Consider the following 20,931-nt stretch of genomic DNA (forward strand, 5'->3'; position numbering starts at 1 on the left):
ACCGCACAAAATCGTATAAAAGAATTTAAGCCGCCATTGCCGCGGCTGCGGCATGGAGGTAGCGCGGGAAAACTTTCGACGTATGCTCACCGTTAATTAAATTTCGCTCTTTCCCATCTTTACGGCGGACGCAACTCGAGATCCCCAGGTCTCGGGTTAAACCTCGCTCGTAAAAACGCGGAGCCCTCGCGCTCGCGTGTTTCATCCTCTCTTTTCCTTCCGTCTCCTTTTTCCTACGTTGATTGTAATTAAACATAATTACCGGAGCGCGCGATCCATTTTGTTCGCGAAGATACAATGTGTGTGTGTGATGAACGACGGAGGTGTTTCTAAAATCAGGTGGAGGGAGGAAAGGCCGTAAAAGATGTGACGAAACGTGAAAAATGATGTCAGATCGTGAGAACGAGAAAAAATATTACTCTAAAAAATATTGTTCTCGGAACCCGAGATCACGCGGATGATCCAAATGCGCCAATTTCAACAGTCTCTATATCCAACTGATTATCGAATTGCCGAGTAATGTTTTTTGTTATGCATTGTACACCGAGATATCAGATATCACGAGAATTAAAGTAATTATTATTCTTTTCGCTACGTTACGTCGGCGGTGATAAGAGCAGGCGTAAAGTAAGTAAAATACAAGCAAGATACACACGGGGAACGTTCATTAAATATTTTACCGTGGCAAAAATATAGCGAGCGCACGGCTTAAACGAATACAACTGGTAACATAACGCCGTGCGCTGATGCGTGTCGTGAGATAAAATGCCTCGAAGGTTGAAACGTAGACATGAATTAAGACGCGGAACACAAACATTAAGATTCATGTCTCGCTTATTTATTGTACGCGTAATTTCAGCACGGGAGGCATGAATCTTCCAACAGCCAGAAGCTGGGATTTTCCGTTCGTATAATTTCCGAAAAACGTCCGAACCAGGCAGATCCTTCGGGATACTGGTTCTCGGGATACTGCGCTAAGTGTAAAGCCTCGGAAAATGGAGCAACGAGAACAATATCGCGTTTGTTACGGGACGACAAACGTCACTGGGAATTTATCTTCTGATCGCGCGCGATATTTCGAAAGCACGTAATGCAATAAAATGGTGCCAGGCGGACAGATGCAGAGGAGGAGAGGAAGAGAGAATAGAAAATATATATCTTGGCGTGCGATTTAATTTAATTTCCATAGTCGACTCGTCCCCGATGCTCCGGGTTCTCGACCCGGCCGGCGCGCGGCCGGGCTGCGCTTCATAGAGAATCCGTTTATCCCCTGTTTAACCCATCGACGGCGATGCGACGTCGCGTGATTGTTTTTATTCGCCGAGCAGAAAATGCGAAAACGGAACGTCTACAAATGCGAATATTTGCCCGCATTAATAATACATATAATATCCTGCCCGTGTGCTCGGCGCACTCGGCTAAACTCCACCGCTTTTGCGAACTGAGTGTCTCGTTAGCAAAACTGATAGATACGCTCGAGCGCGCAAACGAATTTTCGAATGAATTTTTGAAACCGCCCGTCCTCATTTTGTCAGTCATTTCGCATTTGTCAAAAAAGGACTTTTCCCGTTCGGGAAAATCAAGAAATTATTCAAGTATCTAAAAAAAGACAACGAAATAAAGACAGAAACGAACCTTACAATACAAATTTCACCGTTGTACTTCTGATATCATCCGTTTTTAGTCTCTTTTTAACTCATTTATATACTCGTTTCTTGCACTCTCAAGCACGCGTGGTCTATTAAGCGAAGGAACATGACACGAGTATATATTTTTGAGATTGCCCGTCTTTAATACTCATTTTCCAGCTGATAATTGATAATACGTTAATATTTCTTGTTAACATTGCTCTTTTATTTTATAGTTTTGTTTTAATATGGGAAAAAAATCACGTTAAAAAATCATGCGTTTACTCATGTTTATTAAATACTCGTTATAAGAAAGTGCCTCTTTCCGATCTAAAAACAGGATCATACTCATCTTCAGACGAATATCGCCATTACTATTCAAATTAAGTTTTTGCGGGCTGAAAATATTGAATTATTTTTGTGAGAGAACGTTTTAATCTTTCAAATCTTTTTAAAGACGTCTTTCAGTCCTTTGTTGTGTTCACAGCAAATTCCAAGAAGTCAAGTATCAAAATTATCGGTTGTAACAAACTCAAGTTTTACGCGACTCGAGAGTTCTAGACTCGCCAGAGTGACCATTATTATACTTGATTCGATAAAACTTCTGTCTTTACCAAGACAATCGACACGCGAAACACAACGTCTCGGTTACTCTGTGCTGTGCTGGAAATCTTTTTCTATCCGCAGGGCTGTTTTCGTCCTGTCTCTTTCTCCTTTTGTCTGACTACCTCCGACCGACCAATCCCGCCGCTCTACCGGGCTCGCCTCGACGAACCAACTCGCATTAATTGCCGGGAGTCACGACATGTCTCCATTACTCAAGAGCTTCGTTAAAGGGAGGCGAAGGGGATAAGAGAGGCCCGGCCCGGCAAGGATAAGGGGGCGAGGGAGATAAAGGAGGTCGCAACCATGTTTCACCATTATTTTTCACAAATTGGGCTCGCGTCGCCGTTATCCTTAACGAGAATTGAACTACCCCCCTCCCCCCGCCATCGTCCGATGGAATGAAAAAAAAAAAAAGGTTTCCTGTTTATCGTTTTCGCGGAATTTCATCTGAGCTCGGCTTCTGTTATTCCTCGAACACGTGAAATAACCCCGGTTAAACATCCCGAATCGCATTGTGTTATATTTCCGATTTTGTAGTGAGTTTCTATATCGTGCGCGCGCGACGTCGATCTCGTCGTCATCATAGAATATAGAAGCTAAATGGACCGCACCCACGCGTTACAGCTTCCACTAATTAATCAGAAATTTCCTGTCGGCACCGCCGACCGACCGATGCAACTAATAGACCCTGCTCCGAATCTCCCTACCAATTATCCCACCGTGTACTAATTAGCATATATGACCGTGGTAACAAAGTTTCCTCCGCCTCCGACAATGCCGTCCGCGGTCTTGCGGAAACTTACGGCTTCAATAATTCGTAAATCTACCAACCGCTCGCGGACCAACGTATGTATTATTATACATATATAACTTGGCGTTTTGAAGTTTTGTTCGACTTAAGCGAGATTAGCATTAAGTAAAAAAGTCATAAATCAAAATCAAACACGAGCACCTGTATTCTTAGCATTAGTATTCTTAGGTAAAAAGGGCGAGCTTAATATTTAATAATAGAACAAGAACGTTCAATTGTGGGACTGAATGTGGGACCATTTGAATGTGGATTACAGAAACGGGAAAATATGAAGTGCGAAATTGCTCTTTTAACTCCGACAGAGTCGAAAGACTTGAAAGATCGGGCGGTTATCAGAGCCGGGGTTGTACGCGACGGAAAAATTACCGACACCCGCCTCCTGCGTGCGAAACTTTAGCAGTTTATTATAACCGAATGCCGACATAGTTCTCCCGGCAGTGCCGGAGTTTCAAGCAATGGGACGAAATAATCGCGTTTTTACGATACTCGCGCCGAGTTTTACGAGAATCGGAAGCCTCGGCGGCGCTTTTGTGCGGTAAAACTTGTTCGAATGCCACACGCGTCATAAAATCGACAAAGCCGGGCGGTGCGGCGCGGAGTTTTATCATGCTATCCCGGCATACTTTTCGCGTCTAACGCGAGCGAGTTCGTTCGTTTTTTAAATGTACCAGAGCGAAACGCGCACGTATAAATAATATTGTACTGCAAGCGCTGAATTAAATCTCGTTAAAATATTTTATTCCCGTTACATTATTACAGTATATAATGATCATTATAATGTAATAATTATGAAGAAAATAGCTGCGTTATGTATAATTATGCAGCAATTTATTGCAAGGTTTGAAAAACAAGATTCTAAAATTACGAAAATACCATCACGAAAATATTTAACATTGTAAACAGCTTTGATGACTTTTGGTTTTCCGCGACGTGTTTCTTTTTTTCTTTTTTGCCCTCGACTCCCAGGCGATGCTCGACAGAAAGAGGAGGAGCCCCTCCCCGGTACAGCGGGAAGGGTGACTCTCGTAATATCCCGCCAGTAGATCGGACTTTACATCTGGCTAATTAAGCATTGATAACTAACGAGGTTCCTTTGTGCCGCGGCCGCCGCGGGAGATGAAAGTCCTCGGAAAATTTCAACCGACACGTCGGATTAAATGCTTTAGCGCGCGCGTGCTCGTCGAACCCCGAGCTCGCAACTCGATGTGAACTACGACTTTAATCCCCCGTTGACGCGAATTGCTCGGGGCATGTTCCCGTTGGGCGTGCGGATTTTTTCTTCTCTCCTTCCGCCACCGTTGTTGCGTAGAAGAAGGGTTCGCCTCGCGTATAAGAGCCGCGACGTCAGACGAGCCGGAATCGATCGCCCCGGAACGGGGCGCGCGCGTTTCCTGCTTTATCATGCGGGGGACGATGATTAATTTAACGACCTCTCATACAAGCCGGGTCCTTTTGAGCGCGGCGGCGAGCGATTGTTTGATTTTGTCGAGAGGGGTGTGCGGGAACGAGGGCACGCGAACCCACACTGCAGGGTATATAATGCCGTGAGCGTTTTCCCTGTTCTCTCTTTTTTTTTGCGTATACCAATGCACGCCCGTTAATTGGCGGCGCCGATTAAGCAGAGAGAGAGAGAGAGAGAGAGAGAAACTAGATCGATTGTAAAAAACCATATTCCGCTTTTCTGTTGCAGTTCTACCAGCTCCTGGAAGCCAGTCAAGTGGCCAATACTACCCTCACGTACCGCCACGTGACCGTGTTTGCGCCCACTAATCGAGCGTTCCAGAAGTACAATGGCAGCACGAAGAATTTGGTTTTGTATCACATGTGTGAGTAGAGAACGCAATGTTTATTCAGCCTAAGATAGATTTAAATTAAAGTGGATTTAGATGTAGACATATGTATGGACACATCGTCAGCTATCTTATTTAAACGACGATGCAAGAACATAAAGATGGCGATTTAGTCCTGGCAATTTATATATTTAAGATTATAATAACTGTATCGAGAGACTATATAAGATCTGCAGTGAATGAAAAGCTGGAGATAGCTGCATCTGGTAGCGTATTGCGTGTACAAATTATAGTTTTTACTAATGCGTAACAGAGAAAGGAATTATCGCGACACGATTATTTAAATCCCCATCAGCAGAAACATCACGAATTCGAAGCAAACTCGACGAATTTGTGCAGAATCAACAAACGGTCGAGGAAATCTCGTTGTCTCCGCTATTGCATCACGCGGTATTCCCCGGAATAGGCCGCGGCGCGGCGGTGTGTCGGCGCGACGCGGAGAAAATTCTCAACACGGCCGTGGAAACTCAATTTCCACGGTTTGGCGGAGAGACCCCCCCGCTCCGCCTCTCCCGCATCTGCATTATTTCCTTTCTTCGTCCGGTTTTCGCGCGCGCCGGAGTGCATTAACTCCGCGCCGAGTCGAGTTTCGGTATTTCGCCCTTTGATCTCGACGAGGGGTGGGCGGGCGGACGAGAGCGGGAGTGCGGGCGGGCGCGCATGCATCCGTAATGCATCCGTCCGAGCGAGCTGCAAAGCCGCGCCGCGCCGGATCGGAAGGCGCATTCGATATGCGCCGGACCGCTTACGCGCTTTCGTAATTCAGAGCTTCTTCGATGGCCGCGAGTACAACGAGAGAGAGAGAGAGAGAGAGAGAGAGAGAGAGAGAGAGAGAGAGAGAGCGAGCGGTGGTGTGGCTCTCCGGCAATCCGTTATCGACGTATTCGCATTTACGACCGTTCGGCGTCCGTTGGGCATTCATCGATATAGATCCTGATAGAAAGGGGGCCCGCGCAGGGGAGGGAGAAAGGGGGAGAGGGATGGGCGTTATTGCGATTGAACGTAGAGCTGACTAATATCGCGCGGCGTCAGCGAGCCAACGCGTCAGAATCCGTTCACGTTAATGCATCCTGTTGCACTTTATCGCGCGCCAGACGGAAATCGAAGCGAATTCGTGCGGCGCGGAACACAGTCGCATTCTCGCGAAATTGCTCCCGAGGAAAATCGGGAGTAATAGATGCCTTTTTAACATTCGGCATATTATTCCGTCGACGAGACCGTCGGGATGAAGAATACACGAAGCAAAAAAAAGTGTATTAGTAACACTTGACTGAAAATTCATATTTTCAGCGCCATTTCGTTCTACCTTGATCAGAGTTTTCAGAAAGGGATTAAATTTTAACAAACTCCCGCACCACGCCGCCTGATACGCGCGTATTTTTATCTCGTCCTGTCGCGTCGTCGTCGTCGAGAGAGAGAGAGAGAGAGAGAGAGAGAGAGAGAGAGGCGTATCGCGAGATCGTCTTTAATCAATGGGGACGCGGCAAACAGCCTGCTCAATCAAAATCCTTATTATCCTTAGCGGGTTATGGTAAACGCAACGACGGGCCTCGTTAGGCGCACCCTCGTTTCGTCTCGCCTCGCCTCGCCTCGCCTCGCCTCACCTCGCCTCACGTCGCCGTCGTCTTCGCGTCGTCCGCGTCCGTGTTTGCGATGTCGCGCGGTGTGTAATTTCGACGTGCAATGTTTGCGCTGCCGCGCGGGCGGGATGGCGCACGGCGGCAACGCTTAGGTACACGGGGGATAGTCGCATCGGCGCCGCGCCATGGCACACGGCGCCATCGATCTTGACGAAGACCCGTAGGCAAACACGTCCCACCATAGGGCGCAACCAACCCGTGTGCCCCAAGTGCTTACGTTAAACCCGGCGATAAGAAAGGGCCGCGCCTTCGGCCACAACCGGCCGCGCCGGGAAATAATTAATCCGATTTGCGCGGCTAAGCCGCGCGCGGGTGCGCGGACCCTCGCGCCGGAAAACGAGCGTTTCATAGTGGCGCGATGGGGTAGCAATATTACCCAAGCTTTGCGGCGAACCTGTCGAGTGACGTTAGTTATCGCCCAGGAAAGTAAAGATGTATTGGGAATCGTGAAGTGTTTAAAGAAAAAAGAGGGTTGTTTTCGTCAGGAATTATTGACTGAAGGCTCACTTTTATCACGAGCAAAATGACTCCGCGTAATAATATTGTAAGAATTGTAGATTCTGACTATATGATCTATATTTTTTTATTTTGTGCATTGCCATGAAATTTTCGATAGACGGGAAGAGGATCTAGTTATCTGCTTGGTTAATTTTAAGAGAAACTTTTTCTTTCAGGAGAACTACGTACGTTTGCCACAATAAAAGTGCAATACCGTGGGCTCTTCCACGGCTGTCAACGATGTATTCCCGCGTAACTTATTCTTTAAGTCCGCCTTCCCCTACCGGGGGATACCGTCGCGGAGTTATCCCGACGAATTACCTCAGAGACCACCGTGGAAAACCGTTCGAACTAAATAATCAAAGGTCGTGGGGTCGTCGACTCCGCTTCACACGAGCCGCCGCTGGATCAATGTTATTCGGCCCGAGGCGTTTTTTTTTTCCCGCGGAGCTCCGCGACGAAACGACAAGGGAGAACGAAGCAGAAGGAGCGTGGGCTGATGACGGGCCGCTACTTTTATTCCTCGTCGACTGTTCGTCGAATCGCTGCGCCTTAGCCCTCCTTCGTCTTTTTCCTTTTTTTTTTGTCTACGCCGGAGCGACGTATTGGAGAGCAAACAGCTCGAACGAGATTACCGCGTGCAAAAGACTTTTTACGAGACGCGTCTTGAAAGAGATTGTCAAGAATTACATTATCCTCCCCCTCGCTCCGCTATCCCGCCCACCCCTCTACCTCCCTCCCCTTCTTGCTCTTGCGCCGCCGCCGCGCCGTCGTCGTGATGCGCGGTAAATAAAGGACGTCGACTTGCGAGATGCCCTCGAGAAGGCGACGGCGAACAGTCGTGCTCGCGTGACGCTGCAGACTGTGCATCGATTTGCAACTCAAAATTATTTACTGTGGAGATAACGAATGGAAGATAAATAACTTCGTGGGCGCAACGTCGCTCTTTCGCTCCTAACAAAAGGAAAGACGGTGTTTTTATTACCGGCATTTTTATAACCGCCTTAATACGCCGCGCTGGTTGGTAAAGTCTTACTTCAGATTAGAAAGAATTTCGCGCTGCCAAGATGTTTGCGCCGGCAACTTCTTAGACGCGCTTCAAGTTCCCGAGCGTTTTAAATCCCCCGGCTTTAATTCCCGAACGCTTAGAACACTCTCTGTGCACACTCTTCTCGTCAGCTTGCGGTAATAAACTTAAGTCAAATCGTGGCGAATTGACTTGGGCGCAATTTACTCGGTGGTAACTTCGGACAAACGCGCGATTCGGTGTTCCCTCCTTTCGCGCGATTCAGACGAGATTCAGACGAGAACTCGGGAAGCTGTGACTCCGTCCTCTTTATTTCTCCTTCCCGCCCCCCCCCTCCCCCCACCTCCCGGAGTGCCGAGGGGAGAGAAAAGCTCTCTTTATCTCGTCAAGTCGGCGCCCATCTCGCGGCGCCCACTTCACTACGAAGCGGCAACGAGAAGGAGGACTGACCCTCCGCGTCCGCGTCTCTCTCTCCCGCGCCGCGCCGAGTCTGCGGCAATTTTGTACATCGCGAAAAGTTTCACAATTAGTCTTGGAACTTTCATAATTCCGCAGCTTAACCCGCCTTGTTTTGCGGCCAAGCGTTACCGCGGTCGGTTTAATTTATCATTTCACTTCTCACCCGGCTAGAAGAGAGCGGCCGCTCTCCTCCCGAAACGCGTGCGCGCGCTCCTTCTCGCTCTACGTTCGTCCTTGCTTGTCCCACGCAATTTCTCATCCCGAGTCGAATCTCGGGGAGCGTTTTAATGAGATCTTATTCTCGGATTAGGTCGGCTGGAATGTTTGAACAGTACGTAATCCGCATCTTACTTGCGCGTCCTTCGAGCATTTTTAATTCGTCATTTCTAGCGAGACTTTCGGATTTTTGTACAAACGAACTTGCGTCAAAATATAGATTCCGACTTGAAATGTTAAAATTTAAAGAATATAAAAATAGCGCGATAAAAAATTTAGTACGATTCCTAGAGCGGCTCGAATCACCTAGTTGAATTTATTGTAAGTTCTGGCATGCACAAGCGGCTTTACAACGACAAACACACACGAGAGAATAGGAGATGGATGTGGCGGACGAGAGTATATACGGACGTGATTGCAGGAACAACAGCCGAGCAACCGCCAAACATTATCCTATTAAATACGTGGACGGCCAGTCAAAGAGTTAAGGGGTACAGGTCAGCCACAGTCGCGGCTCCGCGCGCGCGGCGGTCGTGCCAGCGCGAGCCATTCCACTCGCCCGTCGTAAAGTTACATTGTGGCGAGATAATGCCCTGCAAAACGGCGCGTCGGTGTAGCCGCGCGAGAAGGTTAACAGAGAACGTTCCTACGTACCGCACGTTTCGGCGAAGTGATTTTCGTTGAATTTCTCAAGATTTTCCCGTGGGTAAAAATTGAAATCCGATCGGATTGAAAAAGAAGAGGAAACGGAACAAATTTCAGATCGATTTCCGGTACAATGGAGGACTTCCGAGTTTCCAATCATGCACGACGAGTTTGCGTACCGTTTAGAATTTTTCTTACTGAAATACGATCGAGATCCCCATTTATTCTTCAGACGACATATTCATCGTTCGCCATTAGGAGCGGCGCGGCTCAAATAATGGAAGATACGGTAAATTTATGCAACAATTCAACATCCCGAGCTAGACGAATCCAAAGACACTCGGCACTTTCATCCGGCCGCCGCCGTGCCGCGCCGGTGACACGCGGCGGTGACAATAGCGGGGTATTTCGACTGCCGGTAAATTTAGTCGCGGAAAGTTAAAGACTTCGTCGCCTTGGGAAGACGGGGAGAAGTCACGGGGAGAGGGGGAGCGAGCCGTAGGAAGACCCGGAGAGAGAGGCAGAGAGACTTGCGCCCGTCGGGTGGGTAGGTCAGGGAGGAGGGAGGTTGGCATGACAAAGGAGGACGGTGCGAACTCTGGCTTCTAGGTAACTTAACTGCTCCTCCGGTCTTTGTGCGAAACTTAAAGACGCTGTATAGTCCGGGTATGGCGATGGCGGCGGACGACGGCGGGGTCCAAATTGTGCATGTGTGTGTGAGTCTGTGCGTACGTGTGTGTATGTATGCGTAGGTCTGGCGACGACTTTGAGCGAGTCCCCGCGAGTAAGTGAGGGGAGGGGAGGGTTGGTTACAGTGTGCTCTACGTGCCGGAGAACAAGCCGCTCGGGCGTCTGCGACACATCCCGTAGCCACAGGCCAGGAAGGGGCGGCTTCGTTTGTCTTGTCGGAGACTGCAGAATCCGCGGAGTTACCGAGAAAGGGGATGAGAGTGCCTCGTCGCGTTTCCTCCCGGTGATCGAGTTTATTATTGACCTGTTATTGAATCACGGTAGGAGTGTGTCGGTTGTGAGAATTAACGGAGGGGAAACGCGGAGCGTTGCGTTTTGAGGAGAGGGAGATCCGCTTCATTTCCGAAGACGCGATAATCACTCTTTGAGGACTAACGTAATTCGAGATTAGAGTAATGAAACTGTACTTCTCGAAATCCACTTTCAGATTCAGCGCTTTTTAAATCATGCGTTAAATCTCGCATTTTTAATCCTCATCTTTTGATCTGTCTGTTACGAGATGTGTACGTTTGCAGACACATCTGCAGTGTTTTTATGATAAAAAGCTTCTTCATACACATAAATGTGCATCATTATACTTTTCATAATATTTGTACGTGTTATTATATCCGCTTTTTCCGCATGTTCTCGTTAGAGGAAGAGATTAAAACTGCGACAGATTTCAATGTATACAGGATTCAGCAAAAAAGGAAAAGGGCCGCTTTGATGTGGCCGGTAATCCTACAGATTTTAATCTCGTTTAATTCCGCAACGTTTTATCGCGTGTACGCTTCCGGCATAATCGTGCATGCACGCCACCAGAAATTCCAATCTGCTCCTCGCGGTGGCGGGGCGGCCACCGAGTTTAAACCAATTAAGATAAGACCGCGACAGGATGAATCGTCTCGTGTAATAATTTTTCAAATGCAATCCGGCGTTCACGCGTCCTGGTGAAAACGAGGACACGTTTTCCTCCGTCGCGTAGTAAAACTCGCGAGGGCACGATGGAACGCGAGGCGTGAAAAAAAAACAAATACAGCGCAGCGAGGATAACGTTGCCGGGCTGTCGTGTCAGAAAAATCTTAATTATGTCATATAGGTAAATGCCAGGACGGCATTAAAAAAGTTGCATTCGAGCCCGGCGCGATAATGAAATGAGACTTAAATTGCAACCGGGCCCCGCGCCGCGTTCGTCGCGTTTACAGGTTGTAATTAAAATCTTTCTAGGAGGAAACGCGCGCGCTCACCGCGGGACGCCGCGCCGCTCTCGTAAACTTCTTCCTAATTGCTTTCGCATCTAATGTCGGTTGTTACAGACGCCACGTACTTTACGTTATAATAAACTAACCGACCGACCGACCGGAGAGAACCGTGCTCCACCAAGTCCACAGGTTGCGCGGGGAAAAATTCATCTTCGCTGATAATTTACTCTCCGCTCGTATAAGCGTAATTATTTCCCACTGTACTTAATGAGTAATTTAGATGGTAACGCGCTCTGATCTTTCGTAGATATATAATCTTGGCCTGATAGCGCGCGCAATAAATTCTAGCTGTATAGCTCTACTGTTTTTCTGACCCACAGTCGCAACGAGTGTCAACAAACGCTCGAAACATTGCACAGGGAGTTTGAAAAAGTTGTACAATCATCTTAATGAAAGAGAATAATTCAGGTAACGCGTCCGACGGGATGTTTCGTTTGTACGCGGGAAAACACAGTCGGTGTCTTGTCGCATCCTCGCGCCGTATCGCGCGACTCGCGCTCGGAACGGCGTAATTATGCTAAAGCTCTTCTCTTTTTTTTCCCCCTGAGTGCCCCGGAGTCGACGATACCATCGCACCCACGTACGGAGGCGCGTTGCGCGTTCGTATCGCGACGACGCGCGACGGGAATAAATTGGCTGTGTTTTCGCGACGGAAATCTGCTCGCGCGTTTATTATCACCGGTGCTGATACGGCGCGGACGCTCGACGGCGTCCTGATAACTTGTCGCGCGTTTTTTTTTTAAGCCCGCTGAAGCATCCGCTTTAACCGCACCCAGGCTGAAAGGGACTGCGATCGAAATCCGCGCCGCGCCGACCGTCATTCCTAAGCTGTTCAATTAATCAAGTAACGAAACTGAGAATGCCGCCGCTTATCCGTCCGCGATTCGAGGTAGAGACCGTGTCTAGGATAACTACAAAATACCCAGGGGTCTCGTGCGGGGAAACACGGCTCGTACCTTCATCCCACCGACAGCGACATTCAAGTTGGATTAGACGCGAAGAAGACCTAATGAAGGCTGCCAGCCCTCTTTCGCCCGTCCCACTGGCGCGCAGCGGCAATAACGGCTGGCAATATAAATAAAATCTCCGACACGCACTTCACGAATGAAGCGGGGAGGGATAAATAAAACGGGAATCCGGGAGATATAAGGGACATAACGTGGAAGCTTATGGCTATCGCAAGAACGACCAAGGGGGGAGGGGGATTCAAATATAATCGAAGATGCAAAGTTACGAAAATCCAAAAATATTCCGATAATCTATAGATATATAGAGATATTAAAAATTCTCTTCGTGTCCCTTATCAGAATAAAATTTTATTCAGCCGCGCCGAGTCGGAGCAATCTTCCCTCTTCTCGCCTAAGGCGACTTGCATACGGCGAGGGGGAGGGAGTTTTCGCATAAAGCGGCGCCGCCCTCCCCTTAATTCCTTGTTTCCTTCGCGCAAACATTTTCTTCATTGCAATCGCGGAGAGCGCCGCAGGCTTTGACGACAAGGGGGTGTCGCAGCCGGATATAGAAACTCGTCTCGAGGGGGGTGGCCTACGGTCGGGTATTATTTGAGCGTTTAGATCCTTAAAGCGCTCGTATGCGAAACGCTTTAAAAACCTCCACAAGATGTCGTAAGAAAAAAAAGTCTCGAATTACGATCCGAACATCTTAATCTTCCGCCTAATTTCCGCGCTCGCTCGATCATCGGGTGATTGATGACCGACAATTAGAGGAACGGTATCCTTCACGATGGCTGACTGCAATGGTAGTTGAATCGGATGGTTGCATAGGGATGGACCACCGCATGCGATTAGATTCCTTCTCCACCTACATTCCTCGTCTGCTCGGACCCTCGATTGTTGAAGGAGATATCCTACCCACTCTTCTCATCGAGTTCTCTCTCTCCATCTATCTATCTATCCACGTCTCTCTCTCTTTCTCTCTCTCTCTCTCTCTCTCTCTCTCGCTTCGTCTTTCGATTTCGATGACTGTCCCCGTCACGAAATGGTCCTCCGTCGAGCGCGGACAAAGAGGATGGACCGAGTACGGAACGGTGGGTGTAAAGCAATCAATTATCCCTAATTGAAATTAGCCGAAAGGGCCCGCGCGTCGGGGAATCGAACCAAGCCAATTGCGAATTACTTGCGCGCAGTGGGTGGAACTTAACCCACTCGCTGATTGAAGACGAGATGTGGTAATTTAGTAATTCAGACGAAAAAGATTATATATCTTTTCTATATTGCATGTCCATTTCTACGCGAATGTGTATATACGCATATATGCAGTATGAAAAGTTCTGTGTGTGAATTTCACTTTTTTATCGTGCTCTAATCATAAGAATCATAAAGAAATATTATTTTGTAGAGTATCGCAATGAAAAATATAGATACAAGTGTATGCTGACAGTAAACAAGGATTTAAGAACTGAGGCATCTAATCATTTAGAAAAACGTTGCACGATTTCTAATTATCTATAAACTCTAACTATAATTGCATTTCTATCTCATGATACGCTTCCGCTGATAACCATTTGCGATTATTACACACGAAATCGTATACTATACGTTGCGATATTCCATGCGAGGTTAACGAAACGACTCCGTTTGAAAATACCTCGGCGCGCGCAAATGAACGGCGATAATAATCTGCATTATAATGTGCAGTAAGGATTATCTCTGTATTTTACATTGGAGGCCCCGCGTGGAATACTTCTGCACATTACCGTTTCGCGGGGAATTATCACATGACAGAATACACGGGGATCTCATCAGCGCGCGTACACACGACTATGATAAACGCTCCCACCTTGACACGTTTGCAAATCCGTTCGAAATTAAATGGAGAAATTATTGGACTGGCGCGATAACGTTGTCGGGCACGCGCGTAATAATGTCAAATTATTTTGAAACCCCGCTATTTGTACCGCCTGAATTTCGGCTGAAAGAATCATCCGCGTCTCGAGTATCTCACATAATCTTGATAATACAATATACGGTAGTACTCGCCCTTACGGATCCCTTCCCCGACGCGTAATCGCGCGCTTTCGTCGCGACTCACCGCTATCCCAGCCGCACAATTACTCGGCTCTGACTCATAATTACGCGCGACAACGTGCATTAATGTCGTAGCTTCTGACACGCTCGAGAATCTCGACGCGAGGGTAGTTGGCTGCACTCAATCGCAATAACGCCGTTCGCGGAGGGGTTCGTCGAGGGGTTGACGCGGGTGGCGACAGGCGAGAGGGGTCAGGTTCGGAGCACCACGGGCTTCCATCAGGATTTACGTTCATGAAACGATCCCCACTCCCCTTTTCTCCCCTCCCCCCTCCTGTCGCCAGATAACGTGTAATCGTCGTGACATATGTTTACTCCTCGTGCGAAGTATAGCGACGGATTTAACCCTTTCGTGCAAATACGTGCCTGTGTCAAATAAATTGCGATTATTAAAGAAATATCGCGCTTATCGCTCGTAAGCTGCAATCTATTCGAGATCGTATTTCGCGAGAAAAAAGCATAAATAAAGGATCTTTCTCTACAATTGTTATCCCGAATGCACGCGATTTTCACGCAAAAGTTTCGACGGATATTTTTTTCGTATATTTAAATATAAATTCGCGCGAGAATGGACGAGGAAAAAACATATGTTTATCTCAAATTACGGCGTGCGTTTCGACATGTATATTTTTACGATGTCAACAATTTATCCGCGGAAATTTAATTGAGCGTCACACGAAGAGTGACGCGACAAAACACGACACAATTTACGAAACGGTTGACATTAATTAGCGTAGTTTGTAATGTTACAAAATCTATTTTATGATCCCGTCCGCGAACTCCGATGTCAGGATATCGATTTTAAATTATGACGCACCATTCATTCGCAACATGTGCATCATGTCGAGATTTATTAATTTCGGCGCAGCGGATTAGTAGATCGATTAGCGACTTAATCAAAGTAGAACAAATTCATAACTGTCACATTAATATTGCCGGGCCGTTTTTTACGTGTCGCTGCTTTGTATCTAATTACGCGATGATATGTGAGGAATGTGCGATTAAGCAGGAAATTTGCAAATTGCGGGCATGAAGTAGTGGCTAAAATCTGTAATTTTTTTTTATTAATATAATTTATGAACACACGCGGCGCGCTTCTACGCGAATATAAGCGCGTTTCATTTATTTACACAATCTAACAAATTCATGGGCTTAAATGTGTGATTTTGTTACTAAATGTCGAGAATATATCGCAAATGAATTTTGTGGCTACCTTTGATGGGGTATTCACGATAAATTCTATTATCTAGCGACTGCCCTTGATATGGAATCTCGTGCAAAATGAGCTTCCAATCCTCTTACTACATATGTATAGCGGTCATGGCGTCCTATCAGGATCGAATCCAATTTCTTTAACTCCCCCATTTTACAGCGGTAATCGATAATTATGGAGCAAAGACTCAACATTAGATTCGATATTTTTCTTTCAGCGCTCTAATTTTATATTCATCGTACTTTGTATTCATTAGATCAATCTCTGTAAAGGATTTCGTATTTTAAATTCACGAATATTTTCAAATCTCCGAGGAGAACGCTGTAAAAAAATCCCTATTTTGAATTTATGAAACAAATATATTTTTGAGGGACATTCTTTTTGCGATGGGTTTTTTTTACCGGACGATAGAAAATTTGTTCGATTTGGCCGGTTCATCCAGAAATCAATATATCCACCCAATCCACCGCTCGTCCGGACGAACAGTTCAAGCGGGGACATTGTTCTTCCTTTCCGTCATCGGATAGTCTCTCGCCGTCTCACGAGGATTTCCAGGCGAACTTCCTCCCAAATGGACGAGCGACGGAGGACACCCCGGCGCCGACGATGTGATTGGGTGCTTCAGGTGCGATGGGAGATTGATACGAGAAGCTGTTGAGATTGATTTCCGTGTCGGAAAACGGCGGCTGGCGATCGAGAGATCCCTTAAGGATCCCATGGACCCCCGCGACGTTCTATGACCGCCGCCGCCGCCACCGCCGCGCACGCAACTTTTCTTTCATCTTGGACGAAAATAAGTCCGAGAAAGAGAGGACCGCTTTCCCGTGGGAAATGTAGTCATCTGCGCCGAGAAATTTCGAGATACCCGAGGGTAGTTTTCTACGGTATTCGCGAATCTCCAAGGAAACCCAGAATCGCCATGTCTCGTAACGTTTCAGGTTTCTCAACGTTACAGAAATGCTGTGATGCACAAATTGTTCCAGAAGATAAAGTGCATTAATCCTTAAATATTTTATTTTACAAAAATAAATTTAAAAATATAACAGTCATTTGGAAGAATATATATTATAAATAAGAAAATCGTGTTATAAAAAGTAATGACAACGAATAAAATTTATTCTTTAAATTTAACTCAGAAATTTTAAAAGATCGTATGTAATCAGTTTATGCAATAATTTAGAAAAAATATATATATATGTTCATATTAAAATTATGTTAAAAGCTAATCTCGGAGATTAGATTTTATGTGTCTAGTTAAAAAATTTAAGATACAATCGTGTGTACGAGATGTGTAAAAATATATTAGAATCCATATACAGAAATCACATTTATAAAATATACGATCCTATTTGAGAGTCGTATTTAAGAATTAATGTCGAAAAACATTTTTCCATCAAGATTCTATTTCTGCCTCAATAACATTCACAAATTTACATGAATATTTTCGTCCAGTCACATAAATATGGATAATATATGATAACATTATATTGATTAATATAGATATTCGAGAGACTCGCGAGGTCCGGTATTATTTATAGCTTTCGCTTTTCACGATGGAAACGAGATAAAAATACGTGCAGTTTAACGAGTGTACGAGCATACGAGCGAGGACGGACAGAGCTGACGATTATTGGCGGACCGGTTCCAAAACTGCTGATCGATGAATCGCGCGTCGTTATTACCAGTGTTTACCAATTAGCCTGCGTGCAATTATAATTGGTAATTGCAGGTATTTGCGAACCGCGTCGGCCGCGACACCGCAACTCTCCCCCTCGCGGCGCGCCGTCTCTATCCACGAGAATCATCCTGTTGAGGCACCCCCGTGTGCCACGTTGATTTTAATAAACGCCAAAACGGAAATTCACATATATTCATGGTTTTCCACTAGCTGAAATATTGTCGGTTAACAGTTTCGTGTATACGGAATTTAAGGACTAAAATATCAGGAATAAATTTCAAGTCTCCGGAGTTTAATAAAATTGACGTTAAGCAACAAGGAAACTGACAATGAGTAATATGCTTAAAAAGCCGATTTTTTATTTCAAAGAGAGGACAAGCAATTCAATTATACAGACTGTATACATAGTGAATATCTCGCGTCAACTCATTTTAATTCATTTATCTTCACAAAGTAGAGTGACGGCGAGAGGAAGCTGAATAATTTTTTTTTCTGAGACGATAGAGAAGAGGGCTTTTCGCCGAGCGGAAACAGAACGTCCAACATAAAGTTTCGTTCTCGTTTCATCTCTTGCCGCCGGAGGGACTTCGCGCGTTCCAAACGAGAGAAATCACTGCGACGGGAAAATAAGTATATATATATATATATATATATAAAGGTAACACACGCGCGATTCGCGCGCGCAGCCGGGATAAAGAATAGACTTGGTTTCTCCGTCTCCGACCGTCTCTCACTGGGGCCAGATCCGATATAACGATAGCGACAAGTTAAAGAGGATGCCGAAAGGATATCGGGGTCGCGCCGTCGATTGAGCACGAAGGTTACGAGAAAGGTTAGGCAACCCCGACCCGGAAAACTGATTCCCCGGCCCGTATCTACAGTTCGCTCGAAGTTCGGAGAAGTGGACCTCTCATAGATTTTTCTTGCAAATAGATTTTTCTTCGGGGCGGCTCACGCGCGAGGGAAGCGCGCGAGGATCGATAGCCGTGAGAAAAGGGATATGGATAAAATCAGCACGAATCACGAGAGAGAGAGAGAGAGAGAGAGAAAGAGAGAGAGAAAGAACGAACAGATTTGGCGTTATTGAAACAAAACTTCTTTACAGATCTTTCTCGTACAAAGAGAAAAATCGCCTCTCTCTCGTCCAACGTAAGTCACGTGGAAAATAGACGGCCCGAAACTCCCGAAGTCGCTTCGGAAACTTTCGCTGCTTTCGTAATCTAGCGCTTTTATTTAACTGAGTTTAATTAAGATTGACTAATTAAGATTAATCCATGAAATATTGCGCTATATTTAGCGAAAAAATGTGTAGCCGATCTGAATGAAAGTCCGTCCTACCTTTCTTTTTTCTTTCCCTTTAATTTCGTGCGATCGTAGTCACGTATCTACATAATCTCCGATATGCGTTTGCTCCGCCATCCACGCCGTCCCGCTGGTCCGTTTGAGGTAAGACAGCCGTCAATCCGAGCGAGGCCTTCGGGAACGTCGACGAATCGATACCATCGTCGTCCGACGTCCCCGCCAACGTGAAAGGCAAAGTGGATGCAAGCGGCTGCGTCGTATCTCCATTCATCTGCATACGAGCCGAGGTCCTCCACGGAGGCCAATAGACCGAGTCCTCGGAATCCCCGCAGAATCGACTTGCAGAACTCCCGGCTCCTTTGACATCAGAATTATTGTGTTCTGACGCTCTCCGGCATGAATCGACAGGGTTCTCCGAGTTTTATTGCCTCCGTTCTATAACTTAGTAAAATTCTTCCCCCCCCCCCCCTCTGTCTTTCTTTCTCTCTAAAGTATCTCTTTTTTTTACTATATCATACATAGATTCCGCGTCATCGCTCGAGGATCTCAACGTTCTTCGGATTCTTCGTACAAATCAAATACCGTATCCTACCGCATTTCGGCTCGGATCGGTAGAATATTTGCATCACAAACAATCGACTTCTCAACTTGTGGATCCTTCAAATCTTAGAAAATTATATTTTTAAAATTCCACGTAGATATAATCTAAGACATTTATAAAGACTCGTATTCGATAAATTTTTTACGTTCTAAAAGTCGAATGGCATTAGTGAAACCGCTATCCACCGTGCAGTGGATCTCTCCCAGGAAATCTTGCAATGAGAGGTCACGCGCGTCCCGTTCCTTTGACACCGAAGTTACTTGAGCTTTACTGCTCGGTACAGCGGAGGATACTATGCACGGACGAGCGTTTATCCCTTTCCGTACACTCCTTGTGCCTGTCTCGTCCTTTCTCAGGGGTCAAAGGCGGGCCGAAGGGTTAACGTACTCTGTGCACCAGGAGCATCCCTATCGAAACACAGACGTTAACCTTTGCCGAATCCTCCCCCATTGCGCCGTCACTCTCCTTTGAATGCGGGGATTGTTCTGCGATTGGCCACGACGGCGAGAGATCTCCCGCGTTTGGCTTTGTCCAAATATTACTCCACAGAGCTTGGTGCTGCGCAGACCGCGCGCTACGTATATGATACTTCCGACAATAGATTGGAACGGGACGTATGGAGGAAACGTAACGGCACGTGTAACGCGAGGGCCGATAATGTCGTCGCACTCCCGAGTGCAATGGGAAAATATAGCGCGGATATCTCGAATGTGGGTTGAATAGACAGATAAACCGATGGGCATTACGTAACCGCGCGCGTCAATCGCGACGGTTCAAAATTGACGTCGTTTAGAGGTACACGCTTCCTTCGCTCGACGAGTTATAATTGCTTCTATACATTTACGGGACGTTCTGTGATTTTATTCGAAAGATCCATAAGAATTTTTCGGGCTGAATTTTTCCACAGCGCGAATGAATTTCGTCCCATCATCGGGCGAAAGAGTAAAGGTCGTCGCGCGGAATGTTAACTTCCATCCGTGTCGCCGGGCGAGAAAAAGGCCGTCGCGGGGAATCCAATTAATCGATATTCGTCCACGTTAAAATGCGGAAACGATTGCCGGTGCGCGCGCTCTCGGCCGAATTTTTTTTTCGCAAACCCCGTGGAACGCACGGCACGCTCGACGCCCCGCCACAAAGACGGCGCGTAATCGATATTGCGGATTTTCAAAAGCCCGGGATGCCGTCGGAAAGAAATGAGAGAGGAAGAGAGAGAAAGAAAGAGAAAGAGAGAGGAACTGCATGTCGATCCTACCTGAGATTTAGGTATCTCAAGATCGCGGCGCGCGGCGGCGGCCGGCCGCTGGAAACTTATTCAGATATCGGAACGCGCGATCGTCGATATGCGTGCAAGCTGCGTTAAATTATTCCACGATGTATTCGGCATATAACAACTTCCGCCGTGGATTCCGAGAGACGGTGGAATCGACACGCGGGGCACGTAGCTTCGATCGTTGGACGATCACGAAAGAATCGTAAAGATAATAAGAAATATTCCATTAAATGAAAGATGTAGATGTGATTCGAATCTCGATATACGCCTCTTTAAGTGCTTTAATTCGTAAACTTATAGCTATATATATATATATATAAATATAGAGAGAAATGCACACATTGCTTGGTCTATACACGAAATAATCTGACAACAATACATCGATATATGTATATGTATATATGTATATATATATATATATATATATATATATATCGATGTATTATATATAT

At 46.3% G+C, this 20,931-nt stretch overlaps 1 protein-coding gene across 1 annotated transcript in view; it reads left to right on the forward strand.

The window, feature by feature from the left end:
* LOC105456877 (fasciclin-1) overlaps positions 1–20,931 on the forward strand; it is a 230,846-nt gene that overhangs the window by 143,153 nt on the left and 66,762 nt on the right. Inside the window, exon 2 of the mRNA XM_011701237.1 lies at positions 4,736–4,871. Coding sequence (XP_011699539.1) covers positions 4,736–4,871 — 136 coding nt within the window. The remainder of the gene's footprint in view (positions 1–4,735; positions 4,872–20,931) is intronic.

The sequence above is a fragment of the Wasmannia auropunctata genome, unplaced genomic scaffold, assembly GCF_000956235.1.
Source record: "Wasmannia auropunctata unplaced genomic scaffold, wasmannia.A_1.0 LD336106.1, whole genome shotgun sequence".
NCBI lineage: Eukaryota > Metazoa > Arthropoda > Insecta > Hymenoptera > Formicidae > Wasmannia > Wasmannia auropunctata.